The 17295-nt window shown below is 40.2% G+C and overlaps 2 protein-coding genes across 8 annotated transcripts in view; one reads left to right on the forward strand and one right to left on the reverse strand.

Moving 5' to 3' along the window:
* Positions 1-333: 333 nt before the first annotated feature.
* Positions 334-17295, reverse strand: part of dapk2a (death-associated protein kinase 2a) — a 39677-nt gene continuing 22715 nt past the window's right edge. For 6 of the 7 annotated variants that reach the window (XM_046032220.1, XM_046032217.1, XM_046032218.1 and 3 more), the window contains 11 exons: positions 14890-15033; positions 12202-12297; positions 12059-12119; positions 11813-11941; positions 8086-8307; positions 6616-6754; positions 4499-4628; positions 3003-3078; positions 2739-2891; positions 2528-2573; positions 334-1091 (listed from right to left, as the gene is read on the reverse strand). In XM_046032220.1, coding sequence (XP_045888176.1) covers positions 438-1091; positions 2528-2573; positions 2739-2891; positions 3003-3078; positions 4499-4628; positions 6616-6754; positions 8086-8307; positions 11813-11925 — 1533 coding nt within the window. In that variant the 5' untranslated portion in view covers positions 11926-11941; positions 12059-12119; positions 12202-12297; positions 14890-15033 and the 3' untranslated portion in view covers positions 334-437. Of the gene's footprint in view, positions 1092-2527; positions 2574-2738; positions 2892-3002; positions 3079-4498; positions 4629-6615; positions 6755-8085; positions 8308-11812; positions 11942-12058; positions 12120-12201; positions 12298-12686; positions 12954-14889; positions 15034-17295 lie in introns of those variants that run through there. The other variant, XM_046032222.1, reaches the window with a different exon arrangement.
* sh2d7 (SH2 domain containing 7) overlaps positions 14854-17295 on the forward strand; it is an 8463-nt gene continuing 6021 nt past the window's right edge. The window contains exons 1-3 of the mRNA XM_046032224.1: positions 14854-15043; positions 16312-16401; positions 16492-16657. Of these exons, the coding sequence (XP_045888180.1) occupies positions 14898-15043; positions 16312-16401; positions 16492-16657 (402 nt within the window). The 5' untranslated portion in view covers positions 14854-14897. The remainder of the gene's footprint in view (positions 15044-16311; positions 16402-16491; positions 16658-17295) is intronic.

Below are 17295 nucleotides of genomic sequence, written 5' to 3' on the forward strand. Positions count from 1 at the left end.
CAATGACGGCTTCTCGACCCTGGTGTAGATGCTTCCTTGACACCTCTTTCAAACCATCCATCTTCTCTGTCTAAAATGTGCACCTGGTGGTCCTCAAACGAGTGTCCTCTGTCCTTCAGATGTAAGTAGACTGCAGAGTCTTGACCTGAGGAGTTGGCCCTTCTGTGTTGAGCCATGCGTTTGTGTAGTGGTTGTTTAGTCTCCCCAATATACAGGTCTGTGCATTCCTCACTGCATTGGACCGCATACACTAGATTGCTTTTCTTGTGTTTGGGTGTGCGGTCTTTGGGGTGGACCAGCATCTGTCTTAGTGTGTTCTTGGGTTTAAAAAAAAAAGAAGTCAGAACTGAAGAAGTCCTTTGGATGAGGGACGAAACGTCTTCCAGTATCTTCAACCAAGTTGCCCTTGACTTTAACCTTCGTTGGATAATTGTCATTTATCTTTGCTGTCCGGTCTCAAACTCCAGGTTGATCCCGGACAGCAGCTCTCCTCCACAGGAGCGGTTCAGCAGCTCTTTCAGGGCTTCGTTCACGTCGTCGTTGAAGACGGTGGAGAAGTTGCAGTTGGGGTATCCTCCACCACCTCCGTCCATGGGAAATGAACCCACCACCTCCTGCACCCATTTCAGCTCATTGCTAAGCTCCAGACGCAGTGCATCGAAGTGGGTCTGTCTCTCCTGGTAGCGGTTGCTGATGGCACAGAGGCCGGAGCTGAAAGCCTGCATGTCGTCCTGCAGACTCCTCTTAAAGGCCTCCACCTTACGGAACTCATAGCGGATTTGCGAGAGCTCGTGGCGCACTCCTTCACTCTCCTCCTTGTACCAGGCCTCCTTTTCATTGTATATGGACACCATGGCATCGATATCTTCTTGCAGAGAGTCATGGGCTGCTGCCAGGCTAACGAACGAGCTCTCCATCTGGTCGATGTCCTCCACCACCTGGGCAAAGCGCTCAAAGTTTACATAAGTGTTGTTGGGTGGCATGCTTGAGTGCGACTTAATAGTGTACTCCCTCAGGCGCTTGGTCTTCAGCTGGCGCCGCTCTCGTTTCTTTGGCTCCTGGGCTTTATTTTCCTCCTTGTGCTCATTGGACTGGGTTCAAAGAAGGGATAGTTAGTAACTGTGGGCAGGCACAGATACAAGGAGATCATGCAATTATGCTAGTGCATCAGGTAGGTCCTCTAAAGTATCATGTGCAAATCACAGGCTTGTGCACAATGACACCAGAGGGAAATCAGCGGATGCAGATTGATGGTTTCAGATGTCTAAAATGACTAGCTTCCATGTCAGAGCCAAGAGGTGGCCAGCAGTGGTCATCGCCACCATAAACTAAAGGGTGGCTGCCCGATAGACTATTTAGGTTTGAGTATGTTTATTTGCACAGGTTACAGGCAAACAAATAGATAACAGATAACAATGAAAACGAATGTATAGGGACAGAAAAAAGCCCCCCCAACTTTTGCAAACACAGGGTCAATGTAGAGAATTTTATGGGTTCCAAACTTTTAATTTCTACTTTAAGTTCTTGGCTCATTTATTTAAAATAGATCGTCACTATTATTTCTACCCTCAGTACAGTGTATGTACAAAAATATTAAGGGTTTACAGTATTTATATACCCACATTTGGTAAAAGCAAAACATAGCCATATGTATTACGGGGGATGATGGTGCAGTGGATAAGACACATGCCTTTGGTGAGAGACCCGGGTTCAAACCCACTGTGACCTCTGAAATATAAAGCAATTGTAAGTCCCTTTGGATAAAAGCGTCAGCTAAATGTAAATTATTGCTAATGGTGTATCCATACGCTTGGTGCTCAATTACTAGCCACCTTTGCCTGAGTGAATAAATGAAAAAATGAGTGAATGAGTGAGCAGAATTAGTGAAATATGGTCTCAGCCTGGCCACCGCTATGAACATTTCTTGGCTCTGCTACAGCTCACATTGCATTCATTAGCAGTATTCTTTGCAGTAACAATAAGTTTAAATGAATGTATTTGTTTGTGCACGAGCTCAAACTCTACTCAGTAGAGATTTTGTGGTGTTTCAGCCTGAATTTCAGCCTGGATAAAGATCTGTCTTTGCAAAATGTAATACAGAATATACTGCATTTAAATAAAGAATCAGGTTCAATAAAACTTATGCCGGTTTTCTCAAGCTCAGCCAAGTAGCAAAAGAACGTATATTAAATATATTTCCACAAATTTCCATTTATTATCCCATAGAGCAGGACAACCTAAGAGAACTTAACATTATTGAAATTTGGAACATAAGAAGCAGTGTCAAGTTTGCCTAAGGACTTTGTTCACTTTCTTCTGAATTAAGCCTTCCCGCTGCATGATAACGCTACACCATCCATGGTCGTGTTGGTGTAACTGTAAATGAGTGATGAGCTGTGTTGGACAGAATAACCACATTGCTGTTTGTCTTTGCTGATACTATTTTTAGTAGTCATGTAATTAATCTATTATTTAAGCTGTAATACCACAAGATGCAGGCATACATAAAAGTATCTTTTCACTTTACCTTGATCCACGGGTGATTAAGAGCATCTTGAATTGTTAATCTTTTCCTGTAAGAGAAAAAAATGTCCAGATAACGTCACTAAACTACTATAAACACAGAGGGGTTATGTGACTCTGGAAAGAATTACAAATTACAGAGATGAACTTTCTTGTACGGACACAGGTTTGCCCTGAGGAAAATGTCATTCACTGTGTTCTGCATGAGCTCTTACTTCTTATCCTTCTCCAACAACTGGCTGATGAATTTCTTAGCCAGCTCACTGGTGTGACAGAAGAACTCCTCATCGAACTCATAATTTACGGCTGAAATGTTCCCCAGCGTGTCCTGTTTGGTCTCCCCCAGAAAGGGTGAAGCACCACTCAGCCTGGAAAACAAACATAAAAGGAAGAGCAGTTCATCATCCTGTTTGAAGGGCAGCTGCAGAATCACGTATCGTACACTGTAAGGGACATTATGTTGTTTGAGGTTCACTTGCAGGATGTAGGTGATGACCCCGATGCTCCACATGTCTGCTTCTAATCCCAGTGGCTCATAGTTGACAATCTCCGGTGCTTGAAAGGCAAACAGATGACAAGTAAAAGGCATCGCTGTTTAAGTAGCTGAAAAATATGTTGGCACATTACCAGTCCAACATACTTTTTATTCACATCTAATATCACAATTTCTGTTTTCTGTTCTGACCAACAGACCAACACCGGTCCGGTCGTCTCAGGGAGTAAGGACATTGATTTTGAGATTCAAGATGAGCTTCAGTATGAGGGGATACCAAACTTAATAGGATCTTCACGTCGGTTACAGATATTTGTGACAAGTTTAAATCAGATGAGGGGACTGTGACTCATCTTTTCTGGGATTGCCTTAAATTGCAATTGGGAAGAAAATATATATATTTAGTATAATAATTGGCAGAACAGATTATTCCAAACTGTGCTCTTGCTTTATAGGGATGTTTTGAGAGCTCTATAGAATTGTCACATGAGACCCAGCAACCTTTAATGTTTTGAGAAAATGAAAGTTAAACTTCTCCTACTTGTTTTAGGAAGCGACTCAATGATTTGTTTCCTCTTATTGTACATTTGGGTAAGATTATATGGAAAACTTCTCTTTTCTCTTTTTCAAATTTGAATAAAGTCTTTTAGGTAGAGTAAATAAATATTAGGCTAAATGGCAAAAGGGGAATTATTTATTAGGTCTCATTAACAGGAGCCAATGGGAATTTAATGTGATGAAACTCTATAAATTGTTAGCTTTTTCATTTCATTTGGCTCCCTCTTTTTTTCCTACACTTGTCTTTTTTAATTTTTGCAGGTAATTCTGTTTATCTTCTTGTAACTCTTCTACTTTATGTATATGTCTATACGACCATCTGAAAAAATATGAAGTACAATACCGGCGTCGGCGGCATAACCAGTGGAGGGAGAACCACCTTCACCAACAGACTGATTGAGAATCTGCGTAACTGTATATCAGGATGACTTCTACAAGCCCCAAGATCAGAATAAAGTTGGTGAAGACGGCTTTAAGCAATACGATGTCATTACTGCTCTGGACGTGGACGCCATGATGAGTACAAACTATGCATGGGTTGGAGAACCCGGTGAAGTTTGTCGCATTGCGTAAATAACAGCCTGGATACTGAGATTGTCCCGGAGTCTGACCATAAAGATGAGGTACTGAACCAACGCTTATTCCCATCCCATATGAAGAATACAAAGAGGAGATACTCTAGGAACTACAATAAAAATGTGTGTAAAATTTTAGATTTTAGGTCCCTTTACTGATTAAATCAGAAAGCAAACAAACCTAGTAGTAATATGATATAATTATGTATCTATACTATATATTAAAACATTAGGGCAGACACTGACACTATGGATATAATGCATCTTGGCATGTATGAGCATCTATTTATTTGCTTCTCTGGTATCCTTTAATTTAACCTTTAATCAGTAAGAAATTAACTCGTCTCACCTACAAACTCAGGCGTCCCAAAGATGTTCTTGAACTCAACCCCAGCTTCAATCTTGTGGGCAAGACCGAAATCAATGAGTTTGATTCTCGGCAACGGCACATTCTTGTCCAGCAGCATTATGTTTTCAGGCTGCAGACGAGAGAGAGACATTTACTGAGAACAGAAACTACAAATTACATTAGCTATTGGAACGTTCCCCACATTTCCCATGTGCAAAAAATACAAAGGGGACTTTAGACAGTAGCCTAAACAAACAATGCACCACCAGAGATCAGTGAGAAATGCACATGCAGGGAATAGATGCTAATCTCAGTCACAACTAAAGTCTGGATTAAACACACAGCTAATTGCTCCACCTAGTGGAATAAATCTAAGGTAATTTTTCTGAATTTGCCAGGCCATCATACTAATACTGGAAAAATAAAACATCCAGTAAAACATCTGTTGTGTTTTGAGGTTCTGTCTTGTCTGTTGTCCTGTGCCCAGTCTGTGTTCACGGTGAGCTCTGCCGTTTTGTTGTCCGTTCGGTTCTGTGTTATTGTGTTTTTGTTCTGTTATCCGGGTCTGTTGTCTGTGTTGTCCTGTTATCTTGTCTCCCTTATCCACTCTGTGTTCTTGATTCTAAGATTTGGGTTTTGCATCTACATTTTAAGTTCTGTTCTGTTGAGTTTAGTTCACTGTGAAGTTTACATATTGATCAGTTTGGTGTCTGTTGTTTAGTCTGGGTTATTATTCATCTAGTTTTTAATCGGTCAGCTAGTGTTTAGTGGTGTTCTGGTATTTGTTCTGTCTCTGTGTAACAGTTGGTCCATGTTTTCTGTTGGAGTTTTGTTCCTTGTCTTGTGTTCTCTGTTTAGCCTTGTTTATTTCATTGTTCATTCGCAGGTTCTGTTTAGCTCACCTTGTGTGTCATGTATCTTAGGTTTAGTTCTGTGTCTTAGTCTGTGTTTAGTGTCCAGTAACCTGTGTTATGTCTGTTCCCCCAGTTATCACTCTGCCCGTCTGTCTCTCTGCCTCGTTAGCCCTGATCCCGGTAAACCGGTGTTGCACCCGCCCTGCTCGTTAGTCCCTGTGTATATATATGTTTGGTGTTTCTGTTCATTCCCTGTCCGGTCATTGTAGCGTGCATACGCTCTATCTAGTGTTGTCGAATACTGAGTGTTCTGCATGTTTCTGCGCTGCCAGTTTTTGCATTTTGCCCGTCTCCACGACCCGTGAGTTTTGTTTTTTGCCTTGTGTGTTGATTAAAATCCCCTGAACTGTACATTTGGGCTCTCTCCTGCTTTGCGCTCACCAAACCCCTGATGTAAACTAGTTACACTCTAATAACTCTTGGATTACATTACAGCAACAACTTCAGAATTTCTGATTTACCATTTATTGATTCAAACATCAAACACCACAGTTGCTTTACATCCTCACTAATTTCCTCAACTTTGCCAGCCTGGTGGAAAACCCTTGAAATGAGCTAATCACACATGACTCCTTGCATGTACACTCTGGCACAACAACCCTGACAACATGCAAATAACCTCATACAGGTCTGGGGGCGGCCTAAAGCAGGAGAAACCAAGAGGCGAAAGAGGAGAGCAAATTTTGATCAGGTACTTAACCTTAGTTAGTTACTTAAGATTGTCTGTGTTTCTATACTTTTTGTTGTTGTTGTTGTTTCTCTCTCTTGCCTGGTCATGTTTTATTTGTAATAAATGCCCTAAAAAAAAAACACCACCACCAAACCCCAAACAAAGGAATGAAAAATAAACAAAATACATCATTAGCAGTAAAAAAAGCAAAATGAATGAACTTGAAGCCACACAACATGTTTTGCTGTGTCTTAAACAGTAAGAACAGAGTTTTGCAGATGTTGCGGCTGTTTGTTAGCATATGGTCGCTGTTAATTTACATGTCATTCAAACGGTCGTTTGGTAGAGAGATGGTGTAGTCAATAGGCAGAAATATAAAAAGTGATGTCAAATATATTTCCTTTTTATTTTAATATTTAAATCACAAAAGTGGTCTGCTAAAAGCTTAAACTGTAAAAAAAAAATAGTAGTACAAACAATTAATAGTAATTTAATGCTGAATAACAAATGCTGCATGTCTGGTCTGGACAAACCTTGAGATCAAAGTGGGCTATTTTTCTGGCGTGGAGGTAGTTCACCCCCTCGAGGATTTGCTTGATGAACTGGGTGGCCTCTTCCTCGCTCAGAGACTCCTTCTGTGCCAGGAAGTCAAACAGCTCACCTCCAGAGACCCTGGAACACAGACACTCATCAATAAATCAAAGCAGAGCAACACTGGCAAGGCCTCACTGACTCTCTCTTGTCGTACGGTCTTTGCTCTGAAGTGAAGCTATATGATGCTGTGACTCCATGTTTATTAGAGCTGTTATGATACTGATGTGGAAATTGATGTTCACAGATGTTCACAACCACGTGCATTTTAATAAAATGTGACCAATTGTTAAATTAATTGGTGCACGTTGTTCAATAAACTGTAAAAATTACAAAAGTTTTTCAGCACTCAGTATAGATTTGTTCAAGGCAAACTTCTGATTGACCTCTGACTTTCAGAATAAGAGGGGTTGAAAGCACTTTTTAACATGCTGCGACGTGCTTATAGTATTTTCAGTCCACTATGTGCATCATACTGAATATTATGGCATTGTCAGTATTTTCTGACCTCAGTTATTAGACTAGTATGCCAATTGAACAACAGATCACTCTTCATTACTTAAAACAATTTGGATTGCAGAATTGTAATTCCCAGCATTTATTTTGATGCTTAAAAATGTGCTTTGTGCACAAACGTTTAATAATCCACACGCACGGTCAGTTCATTAATGTGATCCAAGCGTACAGATTGTTAAACTGAATGCACATTAGAGCAATCTTTGTGTATTTTCACACTAATATTCTTTCCTGCTTTATGAACCCTGCGGGGTTGCACCCTTCCAACAAATGTAAATATTCCTGATGTCTTGTGCTTCATTTTATTCACATTTCCCCCAAAATTCAGCCCATCTGGTAGGTTGTGAAATCTGCCAAAACTAGAGAACTACATCATCAGGTGCCAACTCCCATCATGCACAGTGTTCAATACTGTATTTGACGTCTGACTGACACGAATGTCAGTGTGTGGTCTTTCAGAACTGGCAATAAGAAAACATCTTGAGATGCAGCCCACGTCTGTGCGCTGGACAGGATTGTCACATCGGCTGCTTCAGTTGTTTTTCTTTTGCCGTCTGAGCCTCTGTCCTCGTCTCCAGTCACTTCTCACCTCCCCCCGGGTCAATGCATTAATAAGGAGCTCTCCAGATTTCTCCATCCATCCACTAAATGCCCTCAGAATTTCTCACCGGTCCCACTTGACTCCTACATCCATCGGTTCACCAGCCCATATCCACCTAAATCTGAACCCCAATCTCTGCCTGCCTGACCTATTCCTGGCTAACCTGTGGCTTCTTCTGTTTGGACTTCCTGCTTTTGCCTGTAAGCCTCATACATATATCATCATTTACTATTAAATTCACTGTTCCTGCCTGACTGGTTGTCTGCGCTGGGACCCGTGACCCTCTGTCACTCACAGCTCCAGGATGAGCACCACATCAGTGCGGTTCTCGTAGACGTCGTGCAGCGTGACGATGTTAGGGTGCTGAATCTGCTGCAGGATGTCCACCTCCCGCTCTATCTCCTCCCGCCGCACTCCTCGAGAGCTGGCCATGCTCTGCCGCTTCTTGATGAACTTGGCAGCAAATTGCAGACCTGTGCTTTTCTCTCTGCATTGCTTTACGATGGCAAACTGCCCACTGAAACGCAGAAGCGCAATCAAAAATTCTTTCAGTTTCAAGTCTGAAAAAGGTAAACTAATAAACAGCTGACAAAGCTTATCATAGATACATTGGTATCTTATCGTTCAATGAGTAAAAAAAAAATTGTACATACCAAAACGTCAGATATATTTAAGGTTATTTAGAAACAGAATCAGTTTATTTTTCTACTGTAAAATGTTCTTTTAACTACATATCGCTCAAAACATTTTAGGAATCTTTATCAAAAATGTTAGTTTTTTATGTGTTTGTTTAAAAATGTGTGCAAAATGTTCACTCAAAAACATTGGATGGTTCCAGCTTCTCACGTGTGAAGATTTGTCCTTCTAATGATCGTAATAACTGTAATGTTTGTTGATAACGTTGAGGTTTGGACACAACAAGCGTTGTGAAGGTGTCACTTTGGGCTCTGGGTAATAGCGACGGCTTTTCTCACTATTTTCAGAATCTTTACAAACCAAACAATCTACCTCAGCTTTAAGTAAAAGATCTGAATACTTCTTCCACCACTGCAACGTCCCAACATTCATAATTCTTTCCTCGCTCCTCAAGCCAATCGTGTTAGGATTTGGTTCTGTGTTCTGCAAGCTTTATTTGATCTTGTCATGTTTGGGGTTTTGTAGCTTAATCTAGTCTTTTGTTCATTCGCATTTTTAAGTTTCTTAGTATCTGTCTTGTCTCTCATCTTAGTACTTACTCCTGTGTTTTAGTTCTTAGGCTTGTGCTTTAGTTCATGTTTAGTGTTTTTTCTGGTCTGTGTACTTCTATGTTTTATTATTTTGGTATGTGTCTTAGTCCTTAGTCTTATGTCTCCATGTTTTAGTGTAGTCCTGTCTCCTGGTTGGTCCGGTCTCTGTCCGTGCCCTGATTTTGCAGTCTGTCCATGTTTTGTGTTTTACTTTGGTAGATCTATCCTTGTGTGTTCCAGAGTACTTTACTTCCTGTTTTATTTTGTAATCTTCTGTGCCTGGTGTTCCTGTTGTTCCTGTTGTTGATTACCTGATGTGTTTCAGCTTCCCTCCCTGCTGGTTTGCCTGTGTATATATTGTCCTCAGTTGTGTTCGGCGTTTGTGACGTCCACGTCTGTGTGACGTCACTTGTAGATTTATCCGTGGTTTGTACCTTGTTCCTTTGTTTAGGATTTTTCCCTGTGGATTATGGTTTTTGTTTGGAGTAACTTTTGTTTGGAAAGTTGCCACTGACCTCCCAGTGTAAGCCTACTTTATTTGTTTAATAAATCTTTGTTGGACTGCAATTTCCTCGCCTCTGTCTGCATGTGGGTCCACTCCTCTGTTTCCAGCCGCCACACTCTACTACCCCTGACAAATCGATCCTTTTATGTTATACTATAAGTGAGCAATTCTGTATTTCAGACCTACAACCCACAACCTACATTACCAGGAAACTCAGGGACACTTAACAGAAAGTTTCTGTCAACCACCTGCTGGTTTTACTCCACCACTACCAGCAGCTGCCAGGGGATCCTGTCCTAGAGCTCCTGTCTCTTCACATGTACTCTTTCTCTGTGGATTACTATTACACTTGTTGTTGTTTTGGCTGCAACTAAATGTTCAAATTTTCTCAGTTTATTAATTAATAGTTTGGCCTACATCACAGTTTAGAGCCCAAGATGATATTTTCAAATGTCTTGTTTTGTCTGACCAAAAGTCAGAGATCTCTGGTTTAATAATTCATTTAGGCAATGTTTTAATAATAATAATGATAATAGGGACACGGATTGGCCTGATGGGGTTGCTTCAATCAAAAAAAGAACAGTTTAAACTTTAAAAACTACAAATGCTTCACAACCAGTCCAGTTTGATGTAAATTTAAAGTATGTATCGTGACTGGCTCAAGGCAAATGGGAAGGTGATACAATTACCCCGTTGAGTAATCTTATTATTTATTGAGCTGCTGAATGCTTACTGAATTCGTTGTATACCCCAGGGGTTTTCAAAGTCTTTGACTTGACACTCAACCATTGAGCCAAGAGAGCCTAATTATGCTGTTTGGTGTAACTTTAGACTACACCAAATACAAATAAAAAAAAGGTTCTAACTCTGATAACGTGGGAAAAACTGTTCATCAAAACTACTGTAGCTCTGAACTCTGTCTTTAACCCAAACGTAAACATGTTGTCTATTCTATGTGAACTAATGTAATACCTGATGTAACGCTGTTTCACATTCACTGAGCCTCCCCTGAAAGTGTTTGGCCCGCTGCTCCCTCTGGTGTACCCAGCAGTAACACACATGACGGGGCTGCGGTGTGCTTGTGATTCAGTTTTGTCACTCGAATGTCCCCACCACTTCAGTCTATTTCTAGTCTCGCACAGATTCTGTTTCAAAGTGATAAGCCTGACCCTCACAGAGATACTCACACATCCCAAATAAAGCACTTTATTTTAATAGCAGGGTTTGGATGTGGTTCATTCCAAATCCAAGGTTTATATGACTTTATACACATACACTGTTTTATTTTTTCCATGTTCCCTTGAATGGTTTGTAAGCTAACACGCTACTTCCTCATTTGCAGCCAGTCTGGGCTTGTGTGTATCTATCTATCTATATATATATATATATATATATAGCCACAGCTAAAGATAGAAGACTCCTTTAAAAAGCAGCTCCACATGCACAACAGTTGTTTCCACGTGATGACTCACAGCAACAAAACTAGTCCAAAAATACATTAGTTATTGAAACACTTTTTAAAAAATGACTTGTGTGTGTGAGAGACAGCAATCATCAGTCCAAGAGGAAGCTATGGCTCACAATTTGACTGCTGTTAAAGCAGTGAAGGAGAATACAAATACACTATTGAGCTTTCACACAGGTGCAGGGAGAATTTGCAGCATGCAGTTAATGATTCAGTGTAATTTCCATATTGCACAGCAATAACTGCTTGGTGCAGTGACCTACATGCTAGTTAGTACCCTTGAGAGATGCAAACTCTGTTTACAAATCGTCCAGTCTAAGTGAAAACTTATCATCAAATATAGGTGGAGTTATTGCTAACTATACAAGAAGACTGATATCACGGGTTGTCACTAAGAAGTTGATCTTCATGTTGTCTCTATATAAATATTACTGATGTACTGAAACAACATGGTATTTATGTAAAGAAAATGCCACAATGTGTTGTAAATGGTTCCCTTGTATGTGCTGCATGTCCTTAATCAAACAAGATCAAATTACAAGGTAGATTTCTGTGAATCTGGCTTTTTGATTAAAACACTAAAATAAAAACATTACACAGGTTTTCCTGGCTGTCACAGAAATATAAGAAATGAATAAATACATAAATAAAGAAAGTGTATATGGTCCTTGTTCTTAATTGTAGGTCAGTTTCTAGTTTAATTATTATTCCCTATGTTCCTTATGTTGTCTATCTATCTGTCTAAATGCCAAGATTAAATAATGAGCGCTTTAATACACTTATTTAACCATGTAAAAGTAAATGAGCAGAGCTAATTCAGGCCTACCTTCCCAGCTCTTCACCAATGTGATAGAAATCCTCCACCTTCTGTTGTTTGAACAGGTCCATGGCTGCAGTCCTCTCTGATGTTTGGGATAATTCTTCTGCTTCGCTTCTCATCTGTCTTTAGTCCTACCTGTAACAACAGACCACGGCTGTTTTAACATCTGGGAAAAATTGTTTCCACGACTCTCTAACTAAATGTAACATGATAATAGCTGTTGAATTAGAACACATTTAAAAGAAAGCTCGCCTGTTATAGAAAAGGTAATTGCAGTCTCCCACCGACGCCTTGGCTTGAAAGTGGACGCTGTCTGAAATAAAAACTATTCTTGTAAATGTCACCGCTCATAATTACACTGTTAGAACAACAACAGTGAATAGAAAATGTCTTACATGTTAAAAACGTAAAGTCTTGATCGTGAACACCACGTCCTCGTCCTCCTTCTGTCCTGCGCGTGTCTCCGATGTTGAGTTCAGGCCACGAGCACTCTGCCATGTCCCAATAACACCAACACATTCCGTTCACTGGCACGGGGAGTGCGTCACACCAAACTTCATTCAGAAAACTACTAGTTTAATGTGGCACTACTCGCTTGTAAAAACCTATTATTAAAACGTCTACAGGTGAATTACGACAGTGGACCGAGCAAACATGTTCATATGAATTAAATTTAAACATTCAATTGTTCACACTACTCCTTACACACTTCTTCAGCCTGGGCTGCATGATAACTAGTGTGAAATCTCATTTTAAAACGAGGATTTTAGGAGTATTAATTTAATACCGAATCAACAAGTAAAACATACAAACTCAGAAGATACTTTCAAACGTGTCATATTGTGTATGTACTTTTGCATATATTCTGGTAAACCTTTACTTTGCAATAATGTAAATGAGGTTTGGCGTCACGGTGTCTCAATTTAACACAGAACGCGACCATCTGTTCAGCTCCAGCATGAAACTCTGACACCTGTTGTCTGCCCCCTCCAGCACTCCGTGGCTTCTGAAAACCAACAGCTTTTTTTAAAAATACAGAACTTTTTAATTTTTTAGATTAATAAGACTGGTTATTTAAACATTTGCAATTTTAATATGTTTTGATAAATCAAATTTTTATTTAGTCCCTTAAAATAGGCAACCCTCCCCTCAATCCACTTTTTTTAGGTTTTAGCTGCGACTCCCTCTACTAATAATTACCGTATGTCTCAATAAATTAACATTTAAATATCTTCAGAGTTCGATAACATTGTTAATCAACACTGAATTCCAGTGAATACAATTTGCCCAAATTTCTTTGCCCATGTAGCAGTGGCACCGATAGTGATGTTGGTTACTCAGTTGTCTTTTGAAGATGATATGACCGCACATTCACACTCAAAAGAAACTGAACCCCTTCAACTTTCAAAACCTCTCTCTTATTTGAAAACATTATTGATGTTCATGTACTGCCACCTTCAGCCAAAGGGGCTTTGGTATTCTGTTCTGGGTGTAAAGACTGCTTTTTAGCCCAACAACCATTGGATGGATTGTAATGAAATTTGGTTTGGACATTCATGGTCCCCAGAGGATGAATCCTAATGGCTTTTATGAGCCCCTCATATATTTTTTTTAACTCGTGCCACTATGAAATTGACAGTTTTGGTTTTTGGTGAAATACCTTCGCTTTCAGGTGAATTATTATGAAACCTACTGCAGATAGTCATGGTCCCCAGAGGATGAATCCTAATGGCTATGGTGATCCCCTTTTACATACAGTATTTGTTTTTTTAACTCGTTTTATTTTTCAGTGAAATATCAAGTTCAAGTTCTTTACTGTCATATGTGCAGTGGCTACACGACGAAATTTCAACGCCAGATGCTGCACACCCTCTTAACAAATATGATTTTATATATATATATATATATATATATATATATATATAAAAATACAGATCATCAAAAACACAGTGCAATCACACACACAAAGAAACATACACACAATACTAATACCTTTGGGGTAGTGCAAAGTGCTGGCTATCCCTAATGCAATTTCCCATGTCATGTTTGTGTTGGGGTTATGGATGGGAGGGAAATTAATTGGCTTGGGGGTTCATACTGTTCCTGAGTCTGGATGTTTTTGTAACGATGCTTCGGTACCTTCTCCTGAACTTCTTGAGGTTGAAGAGTTCGTGAGCTGGGTTAGTTGGATCCCTAATGAAACTGCGGCCCGTGTGCAGATTCACTTGCCTTTATACCTGCTGCTGCCTGTTTGTCCTTAAACCCTTAAGGCCGATTGTCGCAAATTCACATCACACCTTTCAGACTGCAGCTGAGATAGTGTTTGTATTCCCCAAATGCCTGTTTGTGCATATTCGATACGTACCTGGGAACCTTTTGCAAGCACTGGTTTCTCGTTCATTGCCTGTTGTCGCTAATTTGCATCATACCTGAATTTATATATTTTCTATGTTCTCCAGACAAATTAACAATTTCCACTTCATTTGATATCAACCTGAAAGCAAATGAAAACAGAAATAATTCTTTAAAAAAAAACCTGTAAATAATAATAATAATAATGTAAATAAATTCAGGCATCAAGGGGTTAAACCACACCAGTAGCACCTGTAGAAAGTACACTAACCTACTGCATGGCGGTATCCTGACAGCTATTATATGCTACAGATATTCAAGGTCCAAAGAGAATGAATCATACTGACTTTGGTAATCCTCTGACTTCTCATTAGCGCCACCATCAGGTTGGCATTTTGAGCTAAATGTCTGAAAAGTTGTCCAAGTCTTAACCCTATTTTATAATTGTTATCTGGTTGGGTGTCAAACCAAAGTAAAAACAACCTGACAAAGCCAGTAAAGTTTGAAATCTGGGACGAGGAAGACACGCAGTAAAATGAACTGGCAGCCCAGTGAGATGCAGAACAGTCAGTGGTAGATAAACTTAAAACAATACCACGATTCAGACGAGAGAGACGCCAAACGGAAACAGTCAAATGAGGCAGCTCGTCTTCCTTGTGTGAGAGTTAAACATCATCTGAGCAGAGGGCATGCATGGTGTGCTACGGCTGCAGAGTCAGCTCCTGACAAACCTGCGAGGATGGAGAAGAAGTTAGACCTGCACGTGGGGACCTCGGAAGGAGGTCTGAAGGAGCTGGTGCTGAGGTGGTTCACTGAGACACAGGCGCCGATGATCCTCAACAACGGGAACTTCCCTGACTGGTTTCAAGGCTTCGCTGCAAGAAAGTGAGCAACACAGAAAAAGAGTTCTACTGCAGGATCTGTGCTTGTGTTTAAGATATCTCATATGTTCCAACGTAGTAGAAGCTGCACTTGTTTTGGCCTTGTGGTTTCTGATAGGTTGTGAAATTGTATTTGCATTTATTGGTATAGATTTCTGCAGGACACTGTAGATATTATGTTTTTTCTGTTAGCTGCACTGCCGTAGTACTGCTGAGGACAATGAGGCCATGCAGTGGTGGAATATAACTCAGTACATTTATTCAAGTTCTGTATTTAAGTGGAAATGAAGTACTTGTATTTTAATCTAGTCTCTTCAGTTACTTTGCAGTATATGATGTTTTGTCATAGATTAAACTCACCGACAGTAAATAATAATAGTTAAAACTTGCTCCACCTCCACATGCATCAGTAGAAATCATCCAATGATACAGTAAAACACTCACAGGGGCGGGAAAAAACGTTTGATTTGTTACCCAAACATGTATAACTATACTTGGTAAACATACTTTTATGCAGGACTTTTAATTGTGCTGTAATGGAGTATTTTTAAAGTGCTACTTTTACTTAAGTAAAGGATCTGAATACTTTTTCCACCTCTGATGTTGTATGCTTGATGTTTTTATGGTTATTCAGAGAAAACATGGAGTGAAGGGTATATTCTACAGTTGCAGTGGAAACAGCTCAGGACAGAATCATTCCTACAAAAGCTGTTTAAATAATTAGCTTTTAGTAATCAGGTAGTTGGCTTACAGTGTTCACTTGGGGTCTGACAACACATGGAAAAGATCTGAATACTTTATGAATACTTTAGGTTTCAATCTCTGCTACCAGTTCGGCAATAACAGCCTTCAGTTTATTTCCAGTTTGTTAAAATTTTGCCTGAAACCGGTGTGTTTTTGTACTACTGACATTACTGTATGTTGATTAGAATTACACACGGTACAGTTTGTACAGTCACTTTGATGCGGCTGCACTGTATTTACAGTCAGTAAAATTCAGTAAATAGCAAAGCTTAAAAAAATGTCAGTCTTGCTTTAAGGTAACGAACAAATGATAATCGATTTGATTCCAGATATAATGTTTGCAGGGTGCAAAATCAACATATTTGACACGATTGATGACTCTGGCTGAGTCATCAGTGGCTCTTTGTTTTCTCCGAGTGATGTGTGTGAGAGTGAATAAGAGAGACGTACAAATCTGACATTGCGTGGCTATTTTTAAATCTAATTTGCCTGTAAGTCTAACTGGTTCGGTCTCCTTCTCTGCTGCAGGGACACTGAAGATTTACTGAGAGATAAAGCTCAAGGCTGTTTTCTCATTCGCCTCAGTGATAAAGCCATGGGCTACATCCTGTCCTACAAGTAAGGAAAGCAAAGTCTGTTGAACACTGTTCAGTTGCTTAATTACCGCCCTTCTGATTCATCTCACTGGCCGTGCATTTCCTCCAAAAGGGGCCACGACAGGTGCCGCCATTTTGTCATCACCCAGAATCAAGATGGACAGTTCGTCATATCAGGAGACTGCCGGGCATACGGCAGCCTCACGGAGCTGATAGAGCATTACAAAGTCAGCCCCATCCAGCCCTTTGGAGAGCACCTGACCTCAAGTTGTTACGAGGTGAGGAGATCACAGAAAGTTTGATTAACTCGTATGCCACATGTAGAAGATGTACACTCACCTAAAGGATTATTAGGAACACCTGTTCAATGTCTCATTAATGCAATTATCTAATCAACCAATCACATGGCAGTTGCTTCAGGGCATTTAGGGGTGTGGTCCTGGTCAAGACAATCTCCTGAACTCCAAACTGAATGTCAGAATGGGAAAGATTTAAGGTGATTTAAGCAATTTTGAGCGTGGCATGGTTGTTGGTGCCAGACGGGCCGGTCTGAGTATTTCACAATCTGCTCAGTTACTGAGATTTTCACGCACAACCATTTCTAGGGTTTACAAAGAATGGTGTGAAAAGGGAAAAACATCCAGTATGCGGCAGTCCTGTGGGCGAAAATGCCTCGTTGATGCTAGAGGTCAGAGGAGAATGGGCCGACCGATTCAAGCTGATAGAAGAGCAACTTTGACTGAAACAACCACTCGTTACAACCGAGGTATGCGGCAAAGCATTTGTGAAGCCACAACACGCACAACCTTGAGGCGGATGGGCTACAACAGCAGAAGACCCCACCGGGTGCCACTCATCTCCACTACAAATAGGAAAAAGAGGCTACAATTTGCAAGAGCTCACCAAAATTGGACAG

Source organism: Micropterus dolomieu, linkage group LG20 (genome assembly GCF_021292245.1).
Source record: "Micropterus dolomieu isolate WLL.071019.BEF.003 ecotype Adirondacks linkage group LG20, ASM2129224v1, whole genome shotgun sequence".
In the NCBI taxonomy this organism is placed as follows: domain Eukaryota; kingdom Metazoa; phylum Chordata; class Actinopteri; order Centrarchiformes; family Centrarchidae; genus Micropterus; species Micropterus dolomieu.